The 25,087-nt window shown below is 40.8% G+C and overlaps 1 protein-coding gene across 2 annotated transcripts; it reads right to left on the reverse strand.

Annotated features, from left to right (window-relative positions):
- Nucleotides 1–77: 77 nt before the first annotated feature.
- IDH3A (isocitrate dehydrogenase (NAD(+)) 3 catalytic subunit alpha) lies at nucleotides 78–21,733 on the reverse strand. 2 transcript variants are annotated; one of them, XM_034783668.1, is made up of 11 exons: nucleotides 21,606–21,733; nucleotides 18,693–18,731; nucleotides 16,427–16,510; nucleotides 13,140–13,254; nucleotides 10,610–10,797; nucleotides 10,190–10,323; nucleotides 8,642–8,744; nucleotides 8,499–8,563; nucleotides 5,399–5,483; nucleotides 4,585–4,737; nucleotides 78–1,840 (listed from the first exon to the last, which is right to left on the reverse strand). In XM_034783668.1, exons 1-11 carry the CDS (start codon nucleotides 21,630–21,632, stop codon nucleotides 1,757–1,759), a joined length of 1,077 nt encoding a protein of 358 aa, XP_034639559.1. In that variant the 5' UTR covers nucleotides 21,633–21,733; the 3' UTR covers nucleotides 78–1,756. The 2 variants fall into 2 exon arrangements, with proteins under 2 accessions (XP_034639559.1, XP_034639558.1); XM_034783667.1 differs by having other exon boundaries at nucleotides 18,669–18,731.
- Between the last annotated feature and the right edge of the window lie 3,354 nt (nucleotides 21,734–25,087).

Consider the following 25,087-nt stretch of genomic DNA (forward strand, 5'->3'; position numbering starts at 1 on the left):
AACACATGATTTTCAGTAATCTACTCAAAGCATTAAACAAGTCAGCAGCCTAGGCTTATAAAAAACAACAAATGGTATGACTTTGGGAAGTCTTTATTTTCTCACTTTGTGCATAATAGTAACTCAGTTGCTTAATTAGCATAATACAAATGAATCAAGGGAGCAGCAACCACACTATGCCCATTCAAATCAAGCTCAACCTCTGCTCCCATGAGTTCTAGTCTGTCCTGTGATACATCCAAGAGAAGAAAAATTACCATCATCATTAGAAGTAGTTATGAATGCACAAGAAAACAAACAAACAAACAAAAAAACAACCTTTCTCCCTATCACTGCCATAGGGTAGCAGAGGTATAACAAAAGCTGGGATGCTTATTTTGCAAGGCAAAAGTAAGTGACTTTGCATCACTCGGTTTTGCTTTGGAAACCACCAGACTGAATGAGGAAATAGGTTCCATGCCACTAATTTCACTTATAGACAGAATTAAGCTGACTACAGTTGGGGTACAGATCAAAACCATAGCCAGGAAATTTGATTTATATGCATGTTAAAGGTTGTAGGGATGGAGCTATTTAGGTCAGTATCTGTTATATGTGTCCATGATACCACCATATGGAGATGAGAAGGGGACTTAACTTCATGGTCTTTGCTAGGCTTAGTGAGCAAATGCCTGGAAACCTCATATCCATCCATACAGTGAAGACAGATTATAGATTCCAGAAATATTAAGCATCAGAGCCAAAATTATAGATCATTGTACTAGTTAGTACCCAGTTTCCAGCTCTGTAACAATCCCTTAGTTTGGGGTTTGGTATCTAGTCAGTTACATTCAGAATTTGAGAAAGTTACTAATCAGTACATTTAAACATCTCAAAATAGACAATGCAATACATAAAAACAAAGAACAACAGAAAAATTGTAGTACAAAGCTACAGAAAATGTATATTTCCCCCTCACACTGTAGAGTGGGAATCAAGGAATTTTATCATTATTCATTAGGACAGCTCTATCGTAAAATAAATAAGAGAGTCTTCCTCTCCGAGCCACCTTACAAGAATATTTGGATAGATAGCTTTGTATGATTTTACTTTACTAGTATTATTTCTCACACCTGTTTTGATACCTTGATTTTTAGACAGAAAAATATTCTAACTGATTAAATATCTGTAGGGTTTTAAGTCTTTATTCATGCATTGAGAGAACTTTTTGTTGGAACATCAGGGCACCTGAAAGTCTCTCTCCATTGCTTTTGATACAACATTCCTAGTAAGTTTCATACCCGTTAGTTTACAAAAGTGTCATCTTGTGCTATTTTAAGACCGAAAAGCCTATTTTGTTCCATTCTAAGACCAATAAAATAGATTTTATGCTTTCTTTAAAGGTGCTTTTATAATCATGCAAATTCAGTCATCTTGATATTTACAGAAAGTATTTTGAGAAGTAAAAACCACTTAATTGAAATGTAAAATGGTAAACAATTGCAAGTGATACAATAAAGGAATCCACTTATACAAAAACATTTCACCAGAGACAAGTAATAAATAAAACAAAGCACTTGGAAAAAGTCCACTGAAAGCAGGCACAAGGTTATTTGTATCCATTTGGGCTAAATTTATTAACAAAATGACCCCATCTAAAAAGTTTGCTCTCTCTTGAGATAGGCAAACCAAATGTATATGAATTGCAGATGACTATATAATGTATTTGTAATGTGTCCATTTGGAGTGATTGCAACATTAGTGATATGAGGAAACTTTAGTCAATATCCTGTACTCTGCGACAGATCTCTGCTGTGTAGTCCGAACACTTAGCATTACCTCCCAAATCTTTTGTTAGGACCTGAGAGAGAAAAAAAATAGACATTTTAATTAAAAAAAATGTAATCTGACTATTGCCGCTTCTAAATTAATTTTACATTCTGAACAGAGTATGCAGTACTATGTATGCAAGGGAACAATGTTAACTGTCCAAGGTTCTCTGTAATACAACAATTTTAATAGAAATGAGCTTGCAAATTGCAGCATGGACAGAAGGCAAATTCAAACAGCGGGTTTTCATCATAGTAGTAGGTTATCACATGTTAAGACTTTAGCATCATAATTTTGCTGGATAGCCATCTGTCTTGGATGGTTTAAACACAACAAATTCTGCACCTGGGCAGGGGGTTAGACTAGATGACCTTTGCCATTCCTTCTAACCCTATGGCTCTATGATTAGTATGATTGGGTCTCAGACTATGCTTGGTTCTTGCCTGAGCCCTATAGACTGTGCTTGGTGCTACAGCTCTGCCTGACTGCAAGCCAGAGCCCAGACTGCTTGTGGCCCTGCCCTGCTTGAAGGCTGGGGCCCATTGAGTACCATTAATTCCCCCCTTTCCTTGTTTGAGAGTTCTCTAGCAGGCCAGACTGCATGGAGGTGTGGCCTCCCTCAGAGGTGGATTTGGAGGGAGGGCCATGCCAGCTTACAAGGAGCAAGATCTTTAATTGGGGAGGGGAAGAATGCAAAAAGTTAAATGATGGGAAAAGGTGCTGAATAGGTATAATGGTGGGATAATGTGGCAAATGTGGGATAGTGGCATTGCCTGGCCTGTAGTGGGGTGGTCACCCCGCTCCTGCCTGAAGAGGATAAAGCAGCCCTGGAAAGGCTGCAGTGGGGAAAGATAGGCTGATTGGAAAAGCAGCCACAGCTGTGGTCAGCTTAATCAGGGCCCAGCTGGCCCTTAAGAGGGCTGTGGGCCAGATAAAAGGGAGATACTCTCTCTAGCTTCATTGAGAGAGAAGGACCTGGCTGCCTAGGAAGTCGAGAAGGGTATTTAGGGTGGAGCAGCACTGGGGAAGAGCAGAGGGAGCTCCAGCCTAGCAAAGCCCCAGGCGGCAGGCCGAGTTAAGGGCCCACAAAAAAGGGTACTAGGGCTGCAGAGAGGCAGCCCAGAGCTAGGCAGAGGCAGCTGGTCCAATCCCCCTTGCTAATGATGAGTGGTTTGCAGACTGCAGTCTGCCCCAGGGAGCGGGGGCTAGATGATGACTGGCAGTAGCCACTGAGGCAAGGTGGGTTTAGAGGGTTGGGGGTTCCCCAGAGAGGGGAGACCCAGATTGGGGGTTACTGTTGTGGCAGAACCCCTAGGCAAAAGGCACCAGGTCCGGGAAGGACACGGGGTCCAGCAGCAAGTGAGACATCAGCTGGCAGAGGGCACTCCAGAGCTGGAAAAGTGCTAATTCCCTGGACAACCAGCAGGACGTGCTGTGCCAGTGAGCCGTCGCTCCACCACAGACCCCTTTGGTAAGGCATGATAATGGGGCAATTTGCACAATAGAGATTAATGGTCTCAGACATATACAGCAAGATCCTAAAAAAGTGTGTATGGCGGGACCTGCAGGCATAAGAGAGGACAATTTATAATTTTAGGGTATTGTCATTTTCACTGCACTGCACAATTTTTAAATGAAAGCCGAGTTCTCTCCATTGTGAGCATATATATCCATCACATAGTGAGTCATTAGCAAATTAATGCTTGTTCTATCAACCATTGTGTTGCTGATCTACATATAAAGGACTTCGACTCCAGACAGTAGATCTGGTGCTTTTCAGAAGCATTTCATATTTTATTTACAATTTTAAATAGGATTTTTAAGTGTCTCCTATGTACAGTATGGCAGCCACCACAAATAGGCTTATAAAATGAACATCTTTTTATTTTATCTTGTTCAATATTTGCATAAAATCCACCTATGATGAATTACAAAGCACACTCCCGTGCTCCTGGACCAAAGAAATTTCACCAGTGTGGCTAAGTAATGTTCCTTTTTTTAAGCACAATCTTTAGAATCCACCCACCTGCATTTTAAAAAGATGAAAGCCAAGATGGCAGTGAAGAGAGTTGGTAAGGTTCAACTTCTGGAAACATGAATTCAAGTTTTACTCAAGTTACAAGTGAAAATCAATTTGGTGGTCTCCAAATCTTAGACACTAACTGCATAAGAGAAGCCACGCACACAATTGAGCAAAATCTAGCTTGTGTGTCAAATTCTGGCCTCATTTAAACCCATGTAATCCTACCAAGTCAATGAGGTTGCAGGGAAGAAGTTTAGAAAAGACCTGAGTCCAGAATGGGAACAAAGGTGGTATAGGTCATGAATGAAATGCTTTGGGAAAGTTGTGTGATGAAGCCTATACAAGACATACAGACAACACTAGATTCATCCAGAGATAGGAAAATGGATTCCTTCACCTTCTTGAGCACCAAATATACACACAGAAAGAATTTGTATTTTATAATTTAGATTCCCTGGGGCCCAACTAAAGCCAACTCCTCCGTTGTGCATACAGGGGCCAGGCCCAATCTCAGCTCTAGGACTTCATAAGCAGAGTCTGTCCCAACATGAGGGTGGAGACACACTGCACCTTTTCAGGGAGTGCAAGTGCTTTTTTCAGAGAGCTGAATCTACAAGTCCCCCAGCGTTTCCCAAGGCAGTGAGCCTCTGCATCCTCCTCATAATCCGTAGTTTAGGCTTTGGTGTTCTATATTAATTATTGTAGAGATAGGAAAAGTGATACGGTCAATAGTTTGTAAACCCTGAGAATACCTTTCTAGCTTTAATTGTATCAAAACATGCAGTCTCGATTTTTGTGGCATATTCATGCAGTCCCATATGACGCAGCATCATTACAGCACTCAGAAGAAGGGCAGTTGGATTTGCTAAGTCTTTTCCTGCAATGTCTGGTGCTGTTCCATGAACCTACAGATAAAAGTGAAATTAGCTGTATTATGAAGTCAATATATCAAGCGTTTAGTGTCTGTTTTGTTGTCTAAATTACTTTAGACAATTGAAAAATTAATGAGTTAATATTGTAAATTATTTCAAATTTAATTCTTTTGAACAAAGCGTATTCATCCAATCAGTATACAAAACCATAATAGTTTAAGGTGGGGAGGAGAGAGTTTCAAAGACAAAGAAAGAGGAATTAGGTGTACAATTCCCATTTGCTTGCACTGGGAACCGCACATCTAACTCCTTTGTAGTTCTCAAAATCTTTCCTTTACAAACCAGAGGACATGGATATCCTAAAAGGTGATGTCCCTGACAACTAAAAATTATTCAAGATCCTTTCTAAAATAGGTGAATAAATATTACGATGCCTGTAAAACTACTGTATTTGAAATCTTGGTTTAAAACACTGTACTGACTGTTATTTCCTTGATTGTTAAAAGCCAATCGAAATAACTAATCATTTTAAAAGTAACATTTCTTTTTATGCAGAATTTAAGTAAACTTCACAATTAAAGCAGTCAGACATTTGGCAGAGAATGTATTTCCGTAATGGCTACGGGATATCCTTTAGTTTAGGTTTCTAGGCAAAGTTAGTTAATAAAATTTCCTCTTGCAAAAACGATCTTACAGATTCAAAGATTGCGATTCCATTGGCTCCAATGTTCCCACTTGGTGTTACTCCAAGACCTCCAATCAATCCAGCACACAAGTCACTGGAAGAAAAAAATCATGTAAATTACAAAGGTACAACCTCCTACCAACAAGGTATACAGAGATTTATTAATATGGAATAAACTATTAAAATAAACAAAGTTTAGCTGCCAACACAGCTAGTGGTTAATGTGTTTAACCTGGTGGCAAAAAGGATAAGTAATAAGTTAGCTATACTACAGCGGCATGTTTGAAGATGAGCAGGACTACTAGACCAACAAACACAGTTTAATGAGGAAAATGACAGGCGAACTTCAAATTCCAGGATAGAGCTTACCAAAAGGATAGGGCAAGGTGGAAAATACTACAAACTTGCATACAGCAGAAGAAAGTTTGGATAGCCAATGAGCACAATAAAAAAGGTACCCAACCCCCTCCATGATACCATTACAAATCTGATTTTTTTTTTTAGAAAAATCAGTTGATGGGTTTTATGTAATTATTTGGAGGTCCTTCAATGTATAATCCAACATTTCCCCCAAGAAATTAGAGAAATTTCTTATAAGAGCTGCCTATAAAGAGGCCAGAACTTTGCTCACAAGAAATCTGAATTACTAACAACTATTATGCAAAACTGAAGGAAACAGTGTTAAGTGATGCAAGATTTTTTTGCACCTTCATTACCGAACAGCCTATATGATCTGTGAAAGAATTAAAGAAAGCAACACAAAAATCTGGCTTTAGCGGGGTTTCCTCCAAGATCAATATGAGCAAGGACTAAGCCAACAAGTGCCCATAAAACACAATCCTTGTAGTCAAATGTTGATATTTAGAAAACTATTCAAGACCCACTTCTATGCCAATGCCTACAAGAAATCAGTCACCCAATAAGTGCTAAGCAAACAGGAAGTGGGGAATAGTCTATATAACAGTTTTTAAAATTTAAAATAAAGGGACTAGCTTTGCCTGTATCCCCTTCCTCCATCCTTCGTTTGTGACTTTAGGTATTACACACTTCAAGGTAGGGAATGTTATCCAATATCTATTTAGAGGGTAGAACATTTTGGGCACTACGTCATAAGGCACTTTCAAAAAGCCATAGGAGCAGAGAGGCAGTTTACAGGGAAGTGAGTGTGGTGGGGCCACCTACCTTTAAGAAGAAACCCTGCTTTATCAAAACTGAGCACAAATGTAAAATGTGTTAAGGAACTTTCATTAAACCTCAAATGGATGATGAAATCTATACTAGGTAAAAAGTACATAAGCAACAATGTTGAGGAGAATCAAACTAGGATGCCAGCTAAACCTCAGGAAAGTAAGCGGAGCTTTCAGGCAGAACTTTCAATAGCAACTACAGAGAAAACACTACCAGCTGTTAAAGCACGTAGTATTAGTTTCAGCTCTATATTTTGTTCAACCAGAAGGTGATTAGGGAATACAGTAGCAAAGGAAGAATGGTGTGCTTCTAGGTACCTAAAGGAGAGCTGCTTGTTGAGCTAAGTGGTCTTTTCCCTACTATCTGTACAGAATGTGAAAGATGGATTCTACAATGAATTAGTTCACAATGGTTTTTACACCAGCTTTACTCAACTGCAACAGCCAAAAGCCACTTCGTCATTGCAGGGGGACGCCAAGAGCCACAAAAAGAATTTAACCTATTTAAAATGCAAAAATGCCTGTAACAAACATATTGTAAATTAAGGAATTCATTCCTACACAGCTAAAACAAAATTACAGTCAGAGCAGTACTAAGATCCATGGAGGGAACCTTAGTTAACACCTCATACCAATTCTGAGAAATCTGGCTACTGGCACCTGTGTGGGTATTTCTGTTCTCCCTGAGGCAACTGCCACCCCACAATCAAGACATCATGGCCCAGAACCACAACGGTATATAGGCTTCTGACTTCCATTGATTTCAATGGAAGTTAGGCGCCTAAACACCTGTTTGAATCTGGGCCCAGGAGATTCCTTTCTTAGCCCTTAGAAGAGAACCAATACAAAGCTATGAAGCCACATGCAACTCAAATAGCAACAGTCTGAGAAATCACTGCAGTCCTAGGAGTTTATTTAAATGTATTTTACACACACACGTTTTTAAAATAATTTTCATTTATTTATCTTCTCTAATGATTGGTAAGGAGTTTAAATCCTCCATTCAGTGTTTTTCACTTTATTGTATGTCAGTTGTTGTCTAGAAAATCTGTAGTTCTGAAGTGTATGCACATGTGAGTACATATTCCACCCACATCTGGAAGTAAGTTATTCTGTAGTAAACCTCTCTCTTTTCCAAGGCTTTGGGGGCGTGAGTGCACTGGGGGCTGTGACAGGAGTGGGTTCCCTCCCTCTCTACCACCTTCCTAGTTTTGGGGTGACTGCAGTTATTTGTTTGTATTAGGATCATATATATTAAAAACACATTCTAACACCAGAACCGCAGAGAGGTACTTTTTAAAAGTTTGGCCTGAATCAAAATAAGACAAACATTTTAAGATTTCCTGGATGATACAAGAGAAGCAAGGACCAAATTCTTAAAAAGTTATATGCACACACATTTAAGTCTTCAGATTAAAGACACCAGTTTTTGCTAGGGGATAAGAACAGCATCAAATTCAATGAAGTAAGTGTTTTATGGCAAATAGGTCTGGCAGTTGATTTCACAAGTCAAATTAATTGTTTTGATGGCAGAGTGTTAGTGTCAATATTCCTCAACAATGAAGTTGTCTGAGAAAAACAGTAACTGAAGGTACCTTAGTAAGTATTTATATAGATGTTCATTTCACACACATCCTTCCATTTTATATTTGAATCACATTTATACCGTATATGGACAAACACCATCACTTCTGATGCCATGAAGCACAGCCTCATCATACAGCTCCCTCGATACTAAGTTATTCTGTGTTGGTTCTCAACTGCAGCTTTTCTTTTTATGATATTGAGAATCTGAAAGGGTTATGTTTTAACGTTCTGGATGCTGAAAACAGACACCCACTTGCCTAACATTTAATCTGAATGGTAATCTTGAAAGTGATGGTATTTTAAGGTTAAATTATAACCAGCTCACTTCTGCTTACCTCAAGATGTCACCGTACAGGTTTGGCATAACAAGCACATCAAATTGTGATGGATCCTGTACCATCTAGGAAGAAAATTGTTTTAATTTTAAGGTCATGTATTGTAACTATAAAAAGCTGGATATAATGGATTAGATACTCACATTCAGACACACAGTATCAAGGTACATTTCATTAAATTTAATATCTTTATAGTTTTCTGCAGCTTCCCGGCATTTTCTCAGAAAAAGCCCATCAGACATTCGCCTGCAATTAGACAAAGAGAAGAATGTTATAGAGCACGGCTGAGTAAACAAGTTTTAAAAAGCAACTGCATCAAGGTAAGTATGGATGTACCTCTGGAAACAAGGAATACGTAGAAAAATATAGGCTAGATTCTCACTGGGGATACACTGTGAAACCCAAAGGTGGCTTTTCACCTCCTTGTTTGTGGGATCAGCCAAGAGCTGGTTCAACTGTTGAGCAAATTAGGGCAGTTTCTAATTTGAGCTGGCCTGTAATGGCCCCATAGGGGGCTGGAAATAGCCAGAGAAATATGTTTGACTGTGGCCCACTCCTGCACCCAACACTATCCCTATGTGGGAGGGCAGGTGCACGTATGAAAAGGACGGTGCAGAGTTGGCTCAGCCAGCCTTACACCGCTTGGGGATTCTCCCTCGCAGGGGGGGAAATTCCCAGCTGCCTGGTTAAAGCAGCTATAAGGCTGTTTTATGTCATGACTCAAACCAGGGTCACCAGAAGCCAAGATCTGGCCCTAAAAGTCTAATTTAGCAATAGATCAAAAAATTACTTCACATGTTAACTTTTCTGATTTCATTGCATTAAAAACATTCTTACAATTTACCACATGTTCAGAGCAAAGTCTTTGTCCTCATCTTTGAGGGTTTAGAAGCAAAGGCTTGTTTTGTTTTGATATATACATCAAACTTCTCAAAAATGTTTACTATACAGAATGAGAGCTAGGTTGTCAAAACGGACACCTCAATGAGTTAAACTGCACTTGTCAGTTGCATTAAAGGACGGAAGTGAGACTGACAGTAAACCAGAAATTAGATCGGGAAAAATATATCCTCCCAACAAGCACATTTTTCACTATGTAAGTGTTTTTTGGTCAGAACACTTTAATATTCACTTCTGGTATGCACTACAAAAGCAAACAAAGTGACACTTTTGTAATTAAAGCCTGAGTATAAAAAAAATAAGCAAAGAAGTGTTATGCAATTCCACACGTATTGTGGCTTATTGTGGAGTGCTTTGAAATCCTTGGGTGAAAGTCACTGTCTACTGTAGCAGTGCCACTATACCCCACATGCTTCCTACAGAAGGGGTTTCTCCATTGTTGTAGGCAACATAGCTAGGTTGAACTAATTTTTAAGTGTAGACCAGGCCTATATGTGCAAATTTCACTTTTAGTGTTTTTATTCTTAAGTTTAATAGTAAATAGGTAAGAGCACAGAGATAAGGAGCATACAGTACTAACTTGTCAGTGATTCGAGTATGTAACTAATGTAGTCCCATCACCACTGGGTCAAATTTTCCCCACGTTGCTTATGTTTTTTCCACCCACTAGCATTAATGGGTGTTACACATCTGAGGGAGATTTCACAAGTTACTTGCATCTTTAAAAGCTCAAAATCCATAGTTTTTTAAATAAATTCATAAGAGTTTGTTACTTTATGATGTCAACATACATAATGTTTGCTTTGTGCACTGCAGTAACATGGCTTCTATGATTGTTTCTGGCATACTCGAAAGCAAATTCAGCAATACGTTTGCTTGCTTCTTCTGTGATGAGTTTGATACTCTGTACAACACCATCAACAATCTGAAAAACAGACAGTCATCACAAGTAAAAACTTAAGCTGATTTATAAAGAAGGAGCTGATAGTGTAGAGATTTGGAACAGCATCATATAATTCTGATGGGCAAGTATCTGCAGAGCACACTATACAAGGTATTTCACATTAAAAATAAATTCTGAATCAGGTTTTTTTTTTTTTTTTTTTTTTTTTTTTTTAAATTAAAAGACTTCCTAATTTTGCCATACAAGGTTGCAATTTGCAGAGGAAAGAAAACCCTGCCAGAAAATTAACTGTTTCCCAATAACATACCAAGTGCTCAATTCCACTGTATTCTCCTTCTGTGTTCTCTCGAATTGTGACAATATTTACATCTGTGTAAGGGGTTTTGTATCCTTCAATTGAGACACAGGGACGAACATTTGCATAAAGGTCAAAGGTTTTACGCAGCAGCAGATTCATCGAAGGGTGCCCAGCAGCTATTGGCGTTTTTAAAGGTCCTATAATACACAACAGGAATGAGTGAGATAGAAAAGCACCAATCTAGAGTTTAAATTCACTACAACCATCAGAGATAGATCTAGGCACAGTCTCATGGGAGACCTGGGTTCCCTTGTTAGGGTCTTGTGTTGACTGAAGCTGAAAAGCTGAAGAACTCTCCCCTCTAGACCAGGGGTTGGCAACGTTTGGCACGCGGCTCGCCAGGGTAAGCACCCCGACGGGCCGGGCCAGTTTATTTACCTGCTGACGCGGCAGGTTCGGCCGATCGCGGCCCCCACTGGCTGCGGTTCGCCGTCCCGGGCCAATGGGGGCGTCGAGAAGCGGCATGGGCGAGCAATGTGCTGGCCGCGGCTTCCCGCCGCCCCCATTGGCCCGGGACGGCGAACCATGGCCAGTGGAGGCCACGATCGGCCGAACCTGCCGCGTCAGCAGGTAAATAAACTGGCCCGGCCCGTCGGGGTGCTTACCCTGGCGAGCCGCGTGCCAAACGTTGCCAACCCCTGGTCTAGACCATTAAAGAGTGAAGTGATTCTGCTGTTTAAGAGCCAATTTGGGATCCCTCTAGTCATGTTGAGTAGCAATTAACACCACTAGCATTCTCATTAAATTCAATAGGACTATTTGGGGAGTAAGGGATTACTCAATGAGAACAACAGGAATCACATTCTGGCTATGAAGTATGCAAGCAGCAGGGGAACTGGTTTGTGCTGTTTTAGATATGGGCGCCAGTTCAGGGTTCTATTAATACTAATATTCCCATCTCTAATAGTTCTCCTAGTGAACCCATGAAAAGTCTGACACTAAAGACTGAAGAGGTGAGTAAAATAACATCTGTTAGTGGACCAACGTCTGTTGGTGAGAGACAAGCTTTCGAGCCCCCACAGAGCTCTGACTGACAATATGTGGCATGCACCTTCATTTGGGCTTTCACAAAATGTCACTCTGTGAGGGGGGATACCCTCACTGAGACTAAAAGCATTAACTAAAGAGAGCTTAATTAATGCACCTGAAGGGTAGGTCAGGTTCAATTAAAGATGAGTCCCAGATGGAAAAGAGCTGGATGGTTACTATAAAGAGGAAGCCCAGAACAGAAGAGGGCTACAGGAAGAAAAGGGACGAAGGTAGAAATCCCTCTTGGAGGTATACAGAGGTCTGCTGGGCCAGGGAAGAACTTCAGGGCAGTAGAGGGAAGAGGAGACCTGGGAGAGAGAAGGTCTTGGGATCCTCTCCTAAGAAGATCTGGCAAAGGACAAGGAGAGACATGGCGGAGCAACTCTGATAAAAGGGCAGGGTCTAGATTTCCTGGAACAGAGCCCTGGGAGGCATTTAACTGGGGAATGGAGTACAGGGAAAACTGAATAAAAAGGTCGAGCTTGAAGAGGTCTAAAGTTGGCTTACATTTATTTTTTCAGTTGAGATTTGTTGGGGGACTCCAAGCAAGGGACCCCAACGAGCCATGGCCCTTTTAAAAAAAAAAAAAAAAAAAGAAAAAAAAGGGGCACCTTGCGAGGTCATGGAGCTTAGGGAGAAGGAAAAGTTGTGGCACCTGAAACAAATACAGGCCAAAGGGCCCAGGAAGGGGCTGTCGACGGGTTGAGGTAGAAAGAAACCCAGGGAGATGGCAGGGGGTAGGTCAGAATTCACAGACCTTGCCTGCTCACTAAACAGTCCCGGAGCTGGAACCCAAAGGTGCACGAGGGCCTGGGTTCCCCTGCCAGCTGCCAGGGAAGGTGGTATGAAACCCCTTTATAAAGGAATATGAACTTTTGAAACCCTGAGATGAGTGTAAGGACCTCAGGGCCCAGGTTGGGGGGAGAAAGACCTGATTTAAGGAAACTGGACTTTCGTTTGTTGGACTGTTACTCTGGAAGGGGGACTATAAGTGACCTGGTCAGAGGACTAAGTCATGAGAAGTGGCAGACCACTAGAGTTGGAGCAGCTGTTGGCACTAGAGGAAAAAAGTCTGGTACACTATGCCCAGTCACGAAGGGTAATGCCACCTGTGAGTCAACCCTTCAACACACCCCAATTGCTATATTCATTCACTGAAATGCAATGCCATTTATGAAATGGTGTGGGTGGGTCTCACACAGGGAAACTTAGAGGATACTTACCTACACGTTGGCAGATTCTGGCTAGGAATGTTAACTCATTAAATGAGAAAGCTGCACTAAAAGTTGAAATAAAGGTCATGCTTTGAAGTTTCAAATGACCGCTGTCATGCATTCTATTATGGTGTAGAGTACTTTGTCTTTTACATTGCCGCATACTTCCAAGAACACCCTCCCCACAGTACAAGCAACAGTTGCTTTTAATAGCTCAACATTAACCCCTGCAGTACCTTTCAGTCCCATCTTGTTTTTATCCATGGATTCTTTGGCATCTGAAGGAATCATCCACTTTCCTCCTGGTCCCAGGATAGCTGTAATATTTCTCTCTTCCCACTGAATAGGAGCCTAAACACATTTGTTCCACGTTATCATCTGTATTAGGAATTTTGTAAGTGTGTGCGCACATATATATATATTTTTTTTACAAGGAATGCTGAAGGGATTTTACTCAGACCTCCCAAAGTAATTTATCTCGGAGCTGACAAGCATGGGCTAACTCTTTAAAGGAGAGTCCCAATGTAACTAACTACTGAAGGCACTATGAGATGCCTATAATAATATTTTTCCAGACTTATATCATCAGAACTACTTTCACCATGCTATCTACACTTTCAGCTTGTGTTTTCAGTATGGTGATCTCTCTCATTTTGTATTTCTTGAAAATATCTAACATGAATTTAAAAAGACTTTTAAAATTAAACTTAGGAACTTTTTATGATCTTGTTTAATTACTAACAGACAGGAACAGATTTGACTGTGCTGCATGTCTAAATAGAATGCTGTGAATGTTTCAGTCAGTCCCATTCATCAGTACTGTCTTAATTTTCATTTACCTAGGGAATCTCTCTGTTATGAAAGGTTGCCACAGGTTATTTTTTTTCAGGAAGGAGTGTAAAGGAAAGATACAATTATGCTGTCATAGATAAACAATATAACTGTATGCTATGCTCATTAAACAACCACCACCTTTCAAACTGAACAAATTAGAGAATTTCCAGTAAATGTTAACATGCTTTTTAAATCTTGAATCAGTTGATTTCCTATCAGGAGTAATCCAAACTAGACATACCCTTTCCATCTCTCTCAGGTGTTATATAAAAACTTATCACTGTTGTATTTAAGTCTATTCTCTGCCTCTCAAAACTGAGCTATACATGAGCTCTTTAATATGAAATTATACCCCATATAATCAAGAATAGTTAATCTAAGCCTTTTCCACTGTTGGATATCTTGTAGTGGGAAGTAGAATTTTAAGGATAAACTCCTTTTTGGTACCAATGGTGGGGAACCATGTTAACTTACCAAGGTTATTTCAGAAGAGGTACATTTTCATTTTGTATGCATCTTCTCTCAAATTCTGAGTAAGTGACATAGTACATATGCAAAGAAATCTTTTGACATGTTAGGTTTCCATATTGCGAAGGTAAATAGGTTTAAAGTAGGGCTGTTAAGCGATTAAAAAAATTAATCTCAATCGCACTGTTAAACAGTAATAGAATACCATTTATTTAAATATTTTTGGATGTTTTCTACATTTTCAAATATATTGATTTCAATTACAACACAGAATACAAAGTGTACAGTGCTCACTATTTTTAATTACAAATATTTGCAATGTAAAAAAACAAAAGAAATCATATTTTTCAACTCACCTAATACAAGTACTGTAGTGCAATTTCTTTATCATGAACTTACAAATGTAAAATTATGTACAAAAAAATCCTGCATTCAAAAACAAAATTAGGTCCAATCAGTCCTACTTCTTGTTCAGCCAATTGCTCAAACAAGTTTGTTTACATTTGCAGAAGAAAATGCTGCCTGCTTCTTGTTTACAATGTCACCTGAAAGTGAGAACAGGTATTTGCATGGTACTGTTGTAGCTAGTGTTGCAAGATAGTTACATGCCATATGCTCTAAAGATTCATATGTGCCTTCATGCTTCAACCACCATTTCAGGTGACATGCGTCCATGTTGATGACAGGTTCTGCTTGATAACCATCCAAAGCATTGTTGACCAACGCATGTTCATTTTCATCATCATCATCATCATCACTGAGATGCCACCAGCAGAAGGCTTTGGTGGTTTGGGTTCTGTAGTTTCCGAATCAGAGTGCTGCTCTTTTAAGACTTCGGAAAGCATGCTCCACACCTCACCCCTCTCAAATTTTGGAAGGCACTTCAGATTCTTAAATCTTGGGTTGAGTGCTGTAGCTATCTTTAGAAATTTCACATTGGTATCTTCTTTACATTTTGTCAAATTTGCAGTGAAAGTGTTCTTAAAATGAACATGTGCTGGGTCATCATCTGAGACTGCTATAACATGAAATATATGGCAGAATGTGGGTAAATCAGAGCAGGAGACATACAATACTCCCTCAAGGAGTTCAGTCACAAATTTAATTAACACACTTTTTTTAACAAGCATGGAAGCATGTCCTCTGGAATGATGGCCAAAGCATGAAGAGGCATATGATTCTTTAGTGCATCTGGCACATAAATATCTTGCGACACCAGCTACAACAGTGCCACACGAATGCCTGTTCTCACTTTCAGATGACATTGTAATTAAGAAGTGGGAGCATTATCTCTTGTAAATGTAAACAAATTTATTTCTCTTAGCGACTGACTGAACAAGAAGTAGGACTGAATGGACTTGTAGGCTCTGAAGTTTTACATTGTTTTGTTTTTGAATGCAGTTATGTAACCAAAAAAATCTATATTTGAAAGTTGCATTGTCATGATAAAGAGATTGCACTACAGTACCTGTATGAGGTGAATTGAAAAAACTATTTATTTTTTATCATTTTTACAGTGCAAATATTTGTAATAAAAATAATATACGTGAGCACTGTACACTTTGTATTCTGTGTTGTAACTGAAATAGATATATTTGAAAATTTTAGATGTATTTCTACATACGTACTATATTTCAGTTGGTATTCTATTGTTTAACAGTGCGATTAATCGCGATTAAATTTTTTGAGTTAATTGGGTGAGTTAACTGCAATTAATCGACAACCCTAGTTTTAAGCAATAGTGGATTAATTTCAGATACATTGCTAAGAACAAGCCAATGTTTTTAACGTACGCTTTTCTTTTATTTGTATCCACAAATCAAAGTGGACAAAAGAACACCTTTCTATCAGTTGCTACATATTTACTCAATTAGATAATTATTTCACATGAAATACTGTAGTTTATATTTCTAAGAATTAAAAACCACAGTATTTGCTGTGAGCTTCCCATTCCTTTACCAAGAGGTAAGGTCCCATCTTGATACTGCAACCCTAACCACTCTGTTATGTTATATATGAAGCTTCAGTATTTTCTCTCTTTTTGGCTAGAGATACAACCCAGACACTTGACAATTTGGTGAAAAATTCCAAAGTGGAACCCCCACAAACTTAAACAGGAGTCACAAATAAAATCCCGGTATATGATATGGTAAGTTGAAGTAGTTTTCAACTCACTTCAAGTTGTAATATACATGACTAACAAGGCAAATGAACTGCTTACTTTAGCAGCATCAAAAATCTTCATAACAGCAGCAGAAATCTCCGGTCCTATTCCATCTCCTGGGATTAAAGTTACTGTCTGTACCTATGCAAGAAGTCAGAGAGTACACCTAAGGAATATTGCATTCATCAGAGCATTTACATGTGTTTTGGTGAAAATCAAGCTAGTTGCTAGAACAGAGAACAATCACCCAATTGCCAAAGTCACTTTAAAGATGGCACTGCACTAAAGAGGAGTGCAAGCAGGAAGTCTGTTTTCCAAACAGCTTACATAGTGTTCCAAATAATCCACCTGGTGCCTCAGTCTTTCTGAAATACAAAGTGGCTAACCTAATTGAAAAGCAGCCTTCCTATTCACACTCCTCCCCAGTAAAATACAGGTATTTTATTTCTTCCTGGCACTTTGTACAGGAGATAGCATTGTCCAGTTATGTCATGTATACTAGGACCTATCCTACACTACAACAGGCTCCAGTCATGCTAACCTATTCCTAGAGAACATTTTGTTTGAAGGTTATTTTCTTAATTTTGTGAAGTCCAACATTGATTTAAAAAAAAAAAAGCTTCACTTATTTAGCTCTCTTAAGTGATCTCCTTTCTAGAACTTATTTTTTGCAAAATGAAGTTATTTTTCCACCATAACTTCTGCTGAGTTTCCCCAGCACTTTGTTTCTGATGTCATCCCTGAAGCAGAGGAAACTGACTGCACAGCTTGGACTCATCAGGTATCTAGGGAAGCAAATGATCAAACTTGGTTTAAAGATCTAAGGACTGCTACTCCAGGTTTACTTTTACCATTCATTTTGAATCTTAGAAATAGGCATTTAATTTTCAGACCACCTTCATAGGAGTCTTTTACTATCAATAAAAGCAGCACCAGATGCAATGTTATCTGAAAAAGCCCTGATTAGGATCAACTGTGAATACACAAAAGGTGTTTCACAATTGGCCCCACAAAATACAAAATATACATTGAAATGCTGAGTACCTGCATTTCTTTTGAATGAAACAGTCATTGAGGTTATAAAGGAAAGAGAAAGTGGAGATTCAGAGAAAAGAAACAAACTAATGGGGATGTGAGGACTGCTATTTATAAGGCTCATCAGTTATGTTAAATACACAATTATTTGAATGTCTTCAAGAATTGCAATGTCCTCTGACAGTTAGGTTGCCTGCTTGGCTGTTACGCTTGTGTTTTCTTTCTCCCCCATTGATATAACTGGTTACATAGCAATGTGTGGCTGTAGTACAGTCAAAAGAAGGATGTAAGATCTTGCATTAAGTCTGAAATACCAACTTTAGTGTACCTGGAGCCCGAGGTGCAACACCCATTCTTAATTCTTTCACTAATATACGAGCCATGGGCAACTTCTTGGTTTCTCTTTTTCCCAGATGTTTTATAACGCACAGTGCAGAGCTATAATGATAGCATTAAAAGCCAGAGTCTCTCCTGAAATGGACACTACCCATAAAAGAGTAGGCATTGCATTGATACATACATAAGTCAGAGCAGTTTTCAAAACCCTCTTTAAATGAGGCTTCAAGAGCATGCTTGTGTGTATTTTGTAAATACACACAAAGGGTAAGAAACCCAAATATAATCAAATCACTTACAAAAACAAGCTCAAGAGAAAAATCACACAATCATATTGTAAACTAAAATGTAGCATAATAGAGGGACTTCAAAAGGGCAGACGTCTAGATATTCTAAAAGCAGCAGTTTTTAAATGTCAGTATTAATTACTGGTATAAAAGTGTTTACAGAATTCTTTAAAGACTTCATAGGTTTAGATTTGAATAAAGCTACAAGACATTTCCTAAACAGCAAGTAAGTCTACTGCTTATAGAAAAGTTTGCAAAATAAAAAGATGCTTAGAAGCTTCTCAACAACGTTGCCATTGAAGTTTCTGTAAATGTTTCAGAAGGGTTGATTTCTATCCTATTAATATGATCAAATGATGTGAATTTTCCAGGCAACTGCTAGCATTTTTCATAAGGGGTTATTCAAATTATTAGTCTAAGAATATATTATTCTTTTGAATGTGAAATTGTCAAAAGATATTGGTGTTAAAGTTAATTAACAGAAATCCAGCATGGCATAAGAGCATATGGCCATTGTACTTACAGCTTATCTTTAAAAGTGTGTGGAAAGGTAATGTAGCAACCCTATCTTATTCAGTAAGTTGTCCAGTATTTTTATTGAGAAACTTCTCAAAAGAAAAAAAAAATACTATTATACTCACAGCACTACTAAAACATCTGGTCACCTGTTTTTGGTTTTTGAAAACTCCTAGCAACCGAGATACCTGTAAAAACAAAAATATTTTAGTGTGTGAACAGAAAGCAAGACAATATTAATTTATAACACTGCAGCAGGTTTGCATTTTATAGTACACTTATTTCAGTTCACATTTTATACTAGGAATATATTTGCCAACATTAGTTGTTATACTTTTAGTATGTAAATATTTTCTTCAGATGACCAAAACTTTCAGTCTGAAAACATTTTCATTATTTTCTCTTGTATTTTCAAGTTTTAAATGTACACTCTGCTACCAACAAATATTTCTTCCATTCTTTATGAATTTTGACAATGAGCTTGTAATATATTGACCGAATGTTAGGAAAAAGAGTAAATTCCACCACAAACACTATGTGGATTTCAAAATTTAAAATAAGAGAACCTTAGAGCCTCCATTAAATATTTGTCCTTGTGTTCAATAAATTGTGAGAAAGAAATGTTTTATTATAGGAACAAAAATTTGTAGCGTCACAGTCCACGAAAGCCATGGAAATGAAGGGAACACACTCAGTTATTAGGTTTGCGCCACACATTAGACCCAAAGATGCAATAATTTTAGTTATATGAATAAGGATTGACTAATGTTTGTATATGTATATGATTAGAAAGGATATTGTAATGAATGCTGTAGAAACGGTAATTACAGCTAAGATTCATTCTGACCTGTAACGGAACATGAAATGTACAATGTAATACAGCAAGCAAGTGCTGCATATCATAACAAGCTGCACACTTGAGAGAGAAGCAGGCACAATAGAAAAGGTGAACAGGCTTAGGTACATAGACACCTGGGTGTTTTCATGGCATAGTTCTTGCCTGTGATACCAAAGGATAACTCTGGAGACAACTGAAAATTATAGACGGGACTGTATTATAGACAGATAATGTAGTATAGTGGTTGGAGCAAGGGACTGGAAATCAGACCTGTTTACTAGAAGTTATGAGCTTGATAGAGGATTCACATAGTGAAATTCTATAGCCTGTGTTATGTAGGGCCTTTGACTAGATGATCAGATTGCGCTGTTATGGCCTTAATTATGTTTCAATGAACTAGAACTGTTTTTGTCCAAATTAGTAAAAATTTAACACATGACACAAAGAGGTTGAATTTTTCAATGATTCGGCCTATGTTATGTTGAATGCAGGTATGATAGTAAAAGTTTGTCTGCTGGAAAATACTAAAAAGTATTGTTCACTATGTTGAGGACAGTAAGTGGATGCTATTAAATATAGGCAGGGCATCTTTCAAGCAGATCAGAGGAATTTTTTTCTTGTTTATACAACCAATTGACCTTGTCTGTGGAATAGCTTCCAGAATAACTAAAATTTTCAAAAAACAAAGTGTTGGTGGACACAAGTGCAGAGGACTGCAAGTTAGAATATAAATACAAAGTATTAACAAGCTTGTTTTTTCCAGACTCCAGAATGAAAGAGATAACATTAGTTCATTGTGAAAGTGGTCCTATCACTAGAATCCATTTTTAGTTTAACTCTAAAACGTTAAATAAAAGGAGTATATGGGAGCAAGTTGTTAGTAGCCTATTCAAAAATACAAGTAGCAATAAATGCCTTCACAAATGCACATTACTGAACTTCAGGAAAAGTTAATTATCTCCTGTTTTACTGCTAAAATATGAGGCACAGCAGAGTAAGATGAACTCTATTTACATTGCTACTAGTTTGAAGAATAAGGATTTTACTGCTCTGTTACCTGCAAACACCAATATATGCAAATTTACAAGAATCAGAATAGCTAAAGTATCAGCTGAAGATTCCCCATATACTAGCAGTGCAATTTTCCTAGGTACAGCAGCCCTAGAAACATTTAACCTTGGCAAGAACCAAGTGTGTGTCCATGGACAACACCGCCATGCCTCAGAAGCCCCACACTGTCCAAGTGTAGCAGCCTCTCAGAAAACCACTGACTAATGGACACAAACAGTACAGAATAGGACCTTGGCCTGTAGTGGAATGGGAATGGGAAATACTAATGTCAGTACCAACTTGAGAACAAATGGATTTATTAGAGCATAAGCTTTCGTGGGGACTACAGCCCACTTCTTCGGATGCATATAGAGTGGACTGTAGTCCACGAAAGCTTATGCTCTAATAAATTTGTTAGTCTCTAAGGTGCCACAAGTACTCCTGTTCTTTTTGCGGATACAGACTAACACGGCTGCTACTCTGAAACTTGAGAACAAATGTCTTTTACAAATGTAAGTACTGTAAGATACAATCAGGAGGCGAAGGAAAGCAAGTCCAGCTCAATAGGCAGGTAAGAATGTTCTTCCCAGTGCTAAAATAATTATGAAATAAAATATCCAACTTTTTATTGTAAAGATCTGCAGTTGCAGGGAAGCAGGTAGCGGGGGTGGTTGTCTGGCTCCCTCTGTCCTCAGGTAGACGCGTTACAGGACAGGATGGAAAGGTCACCACCGTCCTAGTTCCCTCCACCCAGAGAGGCGGCGAGGGGATTCAAGGGCACTAAACAGGCTCTGCTTAGATGAACTAAGGGCAGCGGCGTTTGACCCCTCAGAACCGTGCATCCCCACTGAGAGTCTGGCCCGTTTCTCCCTCCCACCCGCCAGGCCTGCGGCTTCCCAGCTCCCTGCACCGGGGAGTCAAGGGCACTAGCAGGCCTCGGGCCCCGTTCCCCCAACCGCGGAGATTTGGGGACAGCGGGCCGAGGAGTAGCGCAGCGCGGGCACTGGGCCGCGCTCCCCGATATCCGGACAAAGTCCCCCGCGCCCGGCAGCAGCCAGGGAAGCATCGGGATGTTGTAGGACCGGGGTCACTCCCCCACCCCCCGGGATCACGGCCCCCATGGGGGCGAGGGGCCAGATCCCCCGGCAAGGGCAAGCACGGGGGACCCGCTTACCGTGGGCATCCATGCGGTGGCAGCCATGGCGACTCCTGCTCCGTTCTCCGGCTGCGCTGACAGACCCGGCCCCTCTCCGCTCGCTCTCGCTGCTCGGGGGCCGGAACCGGCACGCGAAACAGCACCGCCCCCGCCTCGGAGGACACGCCCACCCGCCCCGCGCAACGCCGCCCGCCCCAGAGCGAGGCTGTCCGTCAGACAATGGATGATGCCCGGATAGGGCTAGTGGCGCAGCCTGAGGCCCTCGCAACGAACGCCTCTCGCAGAGCGCGGGAGTCTCGGTGTTCCCGCCCGCCAGGGCCCCTGGCCTGTCAGCCACCAGAGTGCAAAGAAATAACGCCTCGGGGCAGGGCTCCCGGGCCTGTCTCCCCTGACCCAGGGCGTCAGTCCCACCAAACCCACGCTCCCCCCTGCCCCAATCCCTAGGCAGGGCGAGGTGCCCAGAGTGAGGCGGGGGGCTCAGAGGACAGGGCTCCGGAGGCCCTGGTGAGGCGGCCCGAGGGGGTAACTGAGGTGGGAGTGCAGGGTGTTCTCCCGGCAGCAGAAGCAGCCGGTTCGCACAGGGTGGGCAAGAGACGTCCAGAGGCTTAGAGAGTGGCGGCTCTAGCCAGCAGCACCCCCCGCGGAGGCTCTGCACAGTGTTGTTATTAATTAGCACCCAAGACGCTCTCAGCCCCGCGCAAGGTGCATCTACAGCCAGAGAGTCTCTGCCCCGGGAGCCCACACCGCCACAGGCACGGAGCGGGCCGAGGCCGTGCCGCCCTGCTACGGGCTGGGAGAGACCAGGGCCAGGCTCAGGGATTTGCTGCGCTGCCGTCTGCTGTGACTTATTGCAAGCCTCACAACAGCTGGTGTATGTCTCCTGGAGTCAGCGTATTACCACAGAATCTCAGCTTTCATTTAAAACAACAAAAAAGTGAGTTTCAAGCCTTCCTGGGTGTGAGAAAAGTTTGAAAACACAAGTCCTGCAGGGTCCCAATCCAGGCAGCACATAAAAACAATCCAAATGTATTTTTTTAAACCTCATAATTTTAAAGACACTTTTCAGTATTAAGGGGCCTAACTTGTGGTTTTTTAAATGTGGTTGTTGGCCATACCGGATCGCAGCACTGCCCAATCTTGCACATGGTCCCTGTGAAAAGCCCTGAGCTAGGGTTTATCCATGGGTAAGGCTATGTTTAAATCACCATTTGACAGACTGCATGGAAATTGTGAAATTAGTTTAATGACATGTTTTTTTCCGACAGTGGGGAGGCAGGAGTGGGGATTCTGCCTTCTGCCTTGCTGTTGTTGAAAGAATCACTGTATTGGGCTAATTCAGCTGCTTGTAGGGAGTTAGCTTTCCTGCCAGCCAGCAGGGAAAATCAATGAGGTGGTACAGTACTGACAACATATAATGGTTAGGAGCCCCTGCCTGGCTCACCCCACAATGACTCCCGGCAAAGAACTGAACCTGGGATCCACCACTTGGAACATGAACAGCTGTGTGATGAGGCCCTGGCTTGGTGCGAGGACCAGGGTGAGACCAGGATCCGTGCCCCCTCCCAGATTTAAAACTTTTTATTAAGATGATGTTAAAAATAAATAAATAGTGAACAGAGATTGAGCATAGAAGTTTCTGGTTATCAGGGAATAACATACAGATTATCGAGGGTGCAAAGTTTGGTTTAAGATCAGGTGGCATAAGGAATACATAGTCTGCAATATCCCCGATTGGGAATAAAAGGTTGATGGGTCAAAGTACAGACATTAAGATATGAGGGTATGAAGTTCCTAGAGTGGTTGTGTTTGGGTGTGGAGTATAATGAGTGGATATGATGATGAGGATGGATTGACCCTCATTTGTTGAGATTTAATGTTTAGTGAGTTTATGGTTCCAGTTCAGTTCAGATGATCCAACGGAGAAAGTAACTTGGTCCCTTTCCCTTTACACCTGTAAGCTATTTGGGCCAGGGGACATTTCTTACAATGCCTAGCACCAGGGCCGGCTTTAGGAAGTGCGGGGCCCGATTCGAACAGTTTCGAAGGGCCCCCGACAGGGATGACTAAAAAAAAAAAAAACACACACAAAAAAACATGCGTGGCTTGTACTCACCCGGCCGTGCTCCTAGTCTTTAGCGGCGGGTCCTTCACTCACTCCGGGTCTTCGGCGGCACTGAAGGACCCGCCGCCAAAGACCCGGAGCGCCTCCAGGTGAGTAAAAATTAAAAAGGTGCCTCTAGCCAGGGAAGGGATTCTCTGCCACTTGCCCCCCAATCTGGGCAGCTCTGCCACTGGACGCGGGGCCCTCTTAGGCGCGGGGCCCGATTCGGGGGAATTGGTGGAATTGGCCTAAAGCCGGCCCTGCCTAGCACAGTCAGTCCTTGATCAAAGACTGTTCACGCTGCTTGGAATTTTATCAAGACTTCATGATATTTGGTTATTTTCTCAAAGCCCCAAGGTCCTGGAGTCTTTTGACTCTGTGAGAATCTCAGCCTTCATTTAAAATAAAATGTATTTAGCCCCAAAGGTTGAGAGAAAAGTCTGAAAACATCGGAATGCATACTAAATGCTCAAAAACCAGAAAGCAAACAAAAAGAACCTAAAATGTATTATTTTTTTTACAATCTCATGATATGTTTGGGGCCCGATTCATGGTTTTTGAATGCTTGGGCTTGGCAAGACTATATCAGCATCTTTAATTCTTCCCCCCCCCCCCATCCCATCCTACATGTGCTTAAGGAGTCAGCCTTAAAGTTCTGTCTTAAATTTGCTGATCCCTGCAAGAAGTAGGACTATTTGGGAGTGTGAATTAATAGAAAAAACACAGAAGGGGTTCTGTCTTCAAACATATAATTATGGTTTCACCTGCCTTCATGGGGAAAGCAAGCCGGTTGCTACTTTCTCTCAGATGCAGAGCAGCAGTGGGGATCCAAATAGTTTCCTGCTAACAAAACAGGCTTTTACATGTTCATTTTATTATTTTCTGTGTGCATCCAATTGTTTTTTTGACCACGATGCATTTTACTGGGAGCAGAATTGCCAGAAGGCCTTATAATGTTGACAGGCTTGGGGAACTCTCGCAGTGCTACAATGGCAGCAGCAGCAGGAGTTCTAGCGTAGAACAGCATATCTGCTCTGAGCAAGGCTAAACAACATGGTGGTAAAAGCTCCAGTGGCTGGTTTGCCGTTGCACTCCCGCATTTGCCAGCATTGGTGCAGCTATGCCAATGGCAGTACTGTGCAACAGTGGTAGGAGTTTCCCTGGAAAAAAAAATCCCAGTGGAGAGACAACTATAGTGTCTTCCGATGACCATTGCATTCAGGGCATCATAAGCTGGGGAACTTATGATTATAACAAATTCAGTCTGCTTTGGGCAACCATTGACTTTATCTGTAATTTTTTAAAGGATATTTTGCACAAGACTGTGTTTGGCCCTAGGGACGCAGCCCTCAGGCTGCGTCACTAGGGACAAAACATAATATTACATTTTGCATTAAAT

This window comes from Trachemys scripta, chromosome 10 (genome assembly GCF_013100865.1).
Source record: "Trachemys scripta elegans isolate TJP31775 chromosome 10, CAS_Tse_1.0, whole genome shotgun sequence".
Lineage (NCBI taxonomy): Eukaryota > Metazoa > Chordata > Testudines > Emydidae > Trachemys > Trachemys scripta.

Coding starts and splice junctions, on each gene's coding strand:
- IDH3A (XM_034783667.1), bottom strand. CDS start 21,632: ATGGCTGCCACCGCATGGATGCCCACG. Junction 18,732..21,605: donor CCACCGCATGGATGCCCACG/GTAAGCGGGTCC, acceptor TTGTTTTTACAG/GTATCTCGGTTGCTAGGAGT. Junction 5,484..8,498: donor CTGTACGGTGACATCTTGAG/GTAAGCAGAAGT, acceptor TTTTTCTTCCAG/TGACTTGTGTGCTGGATTGA.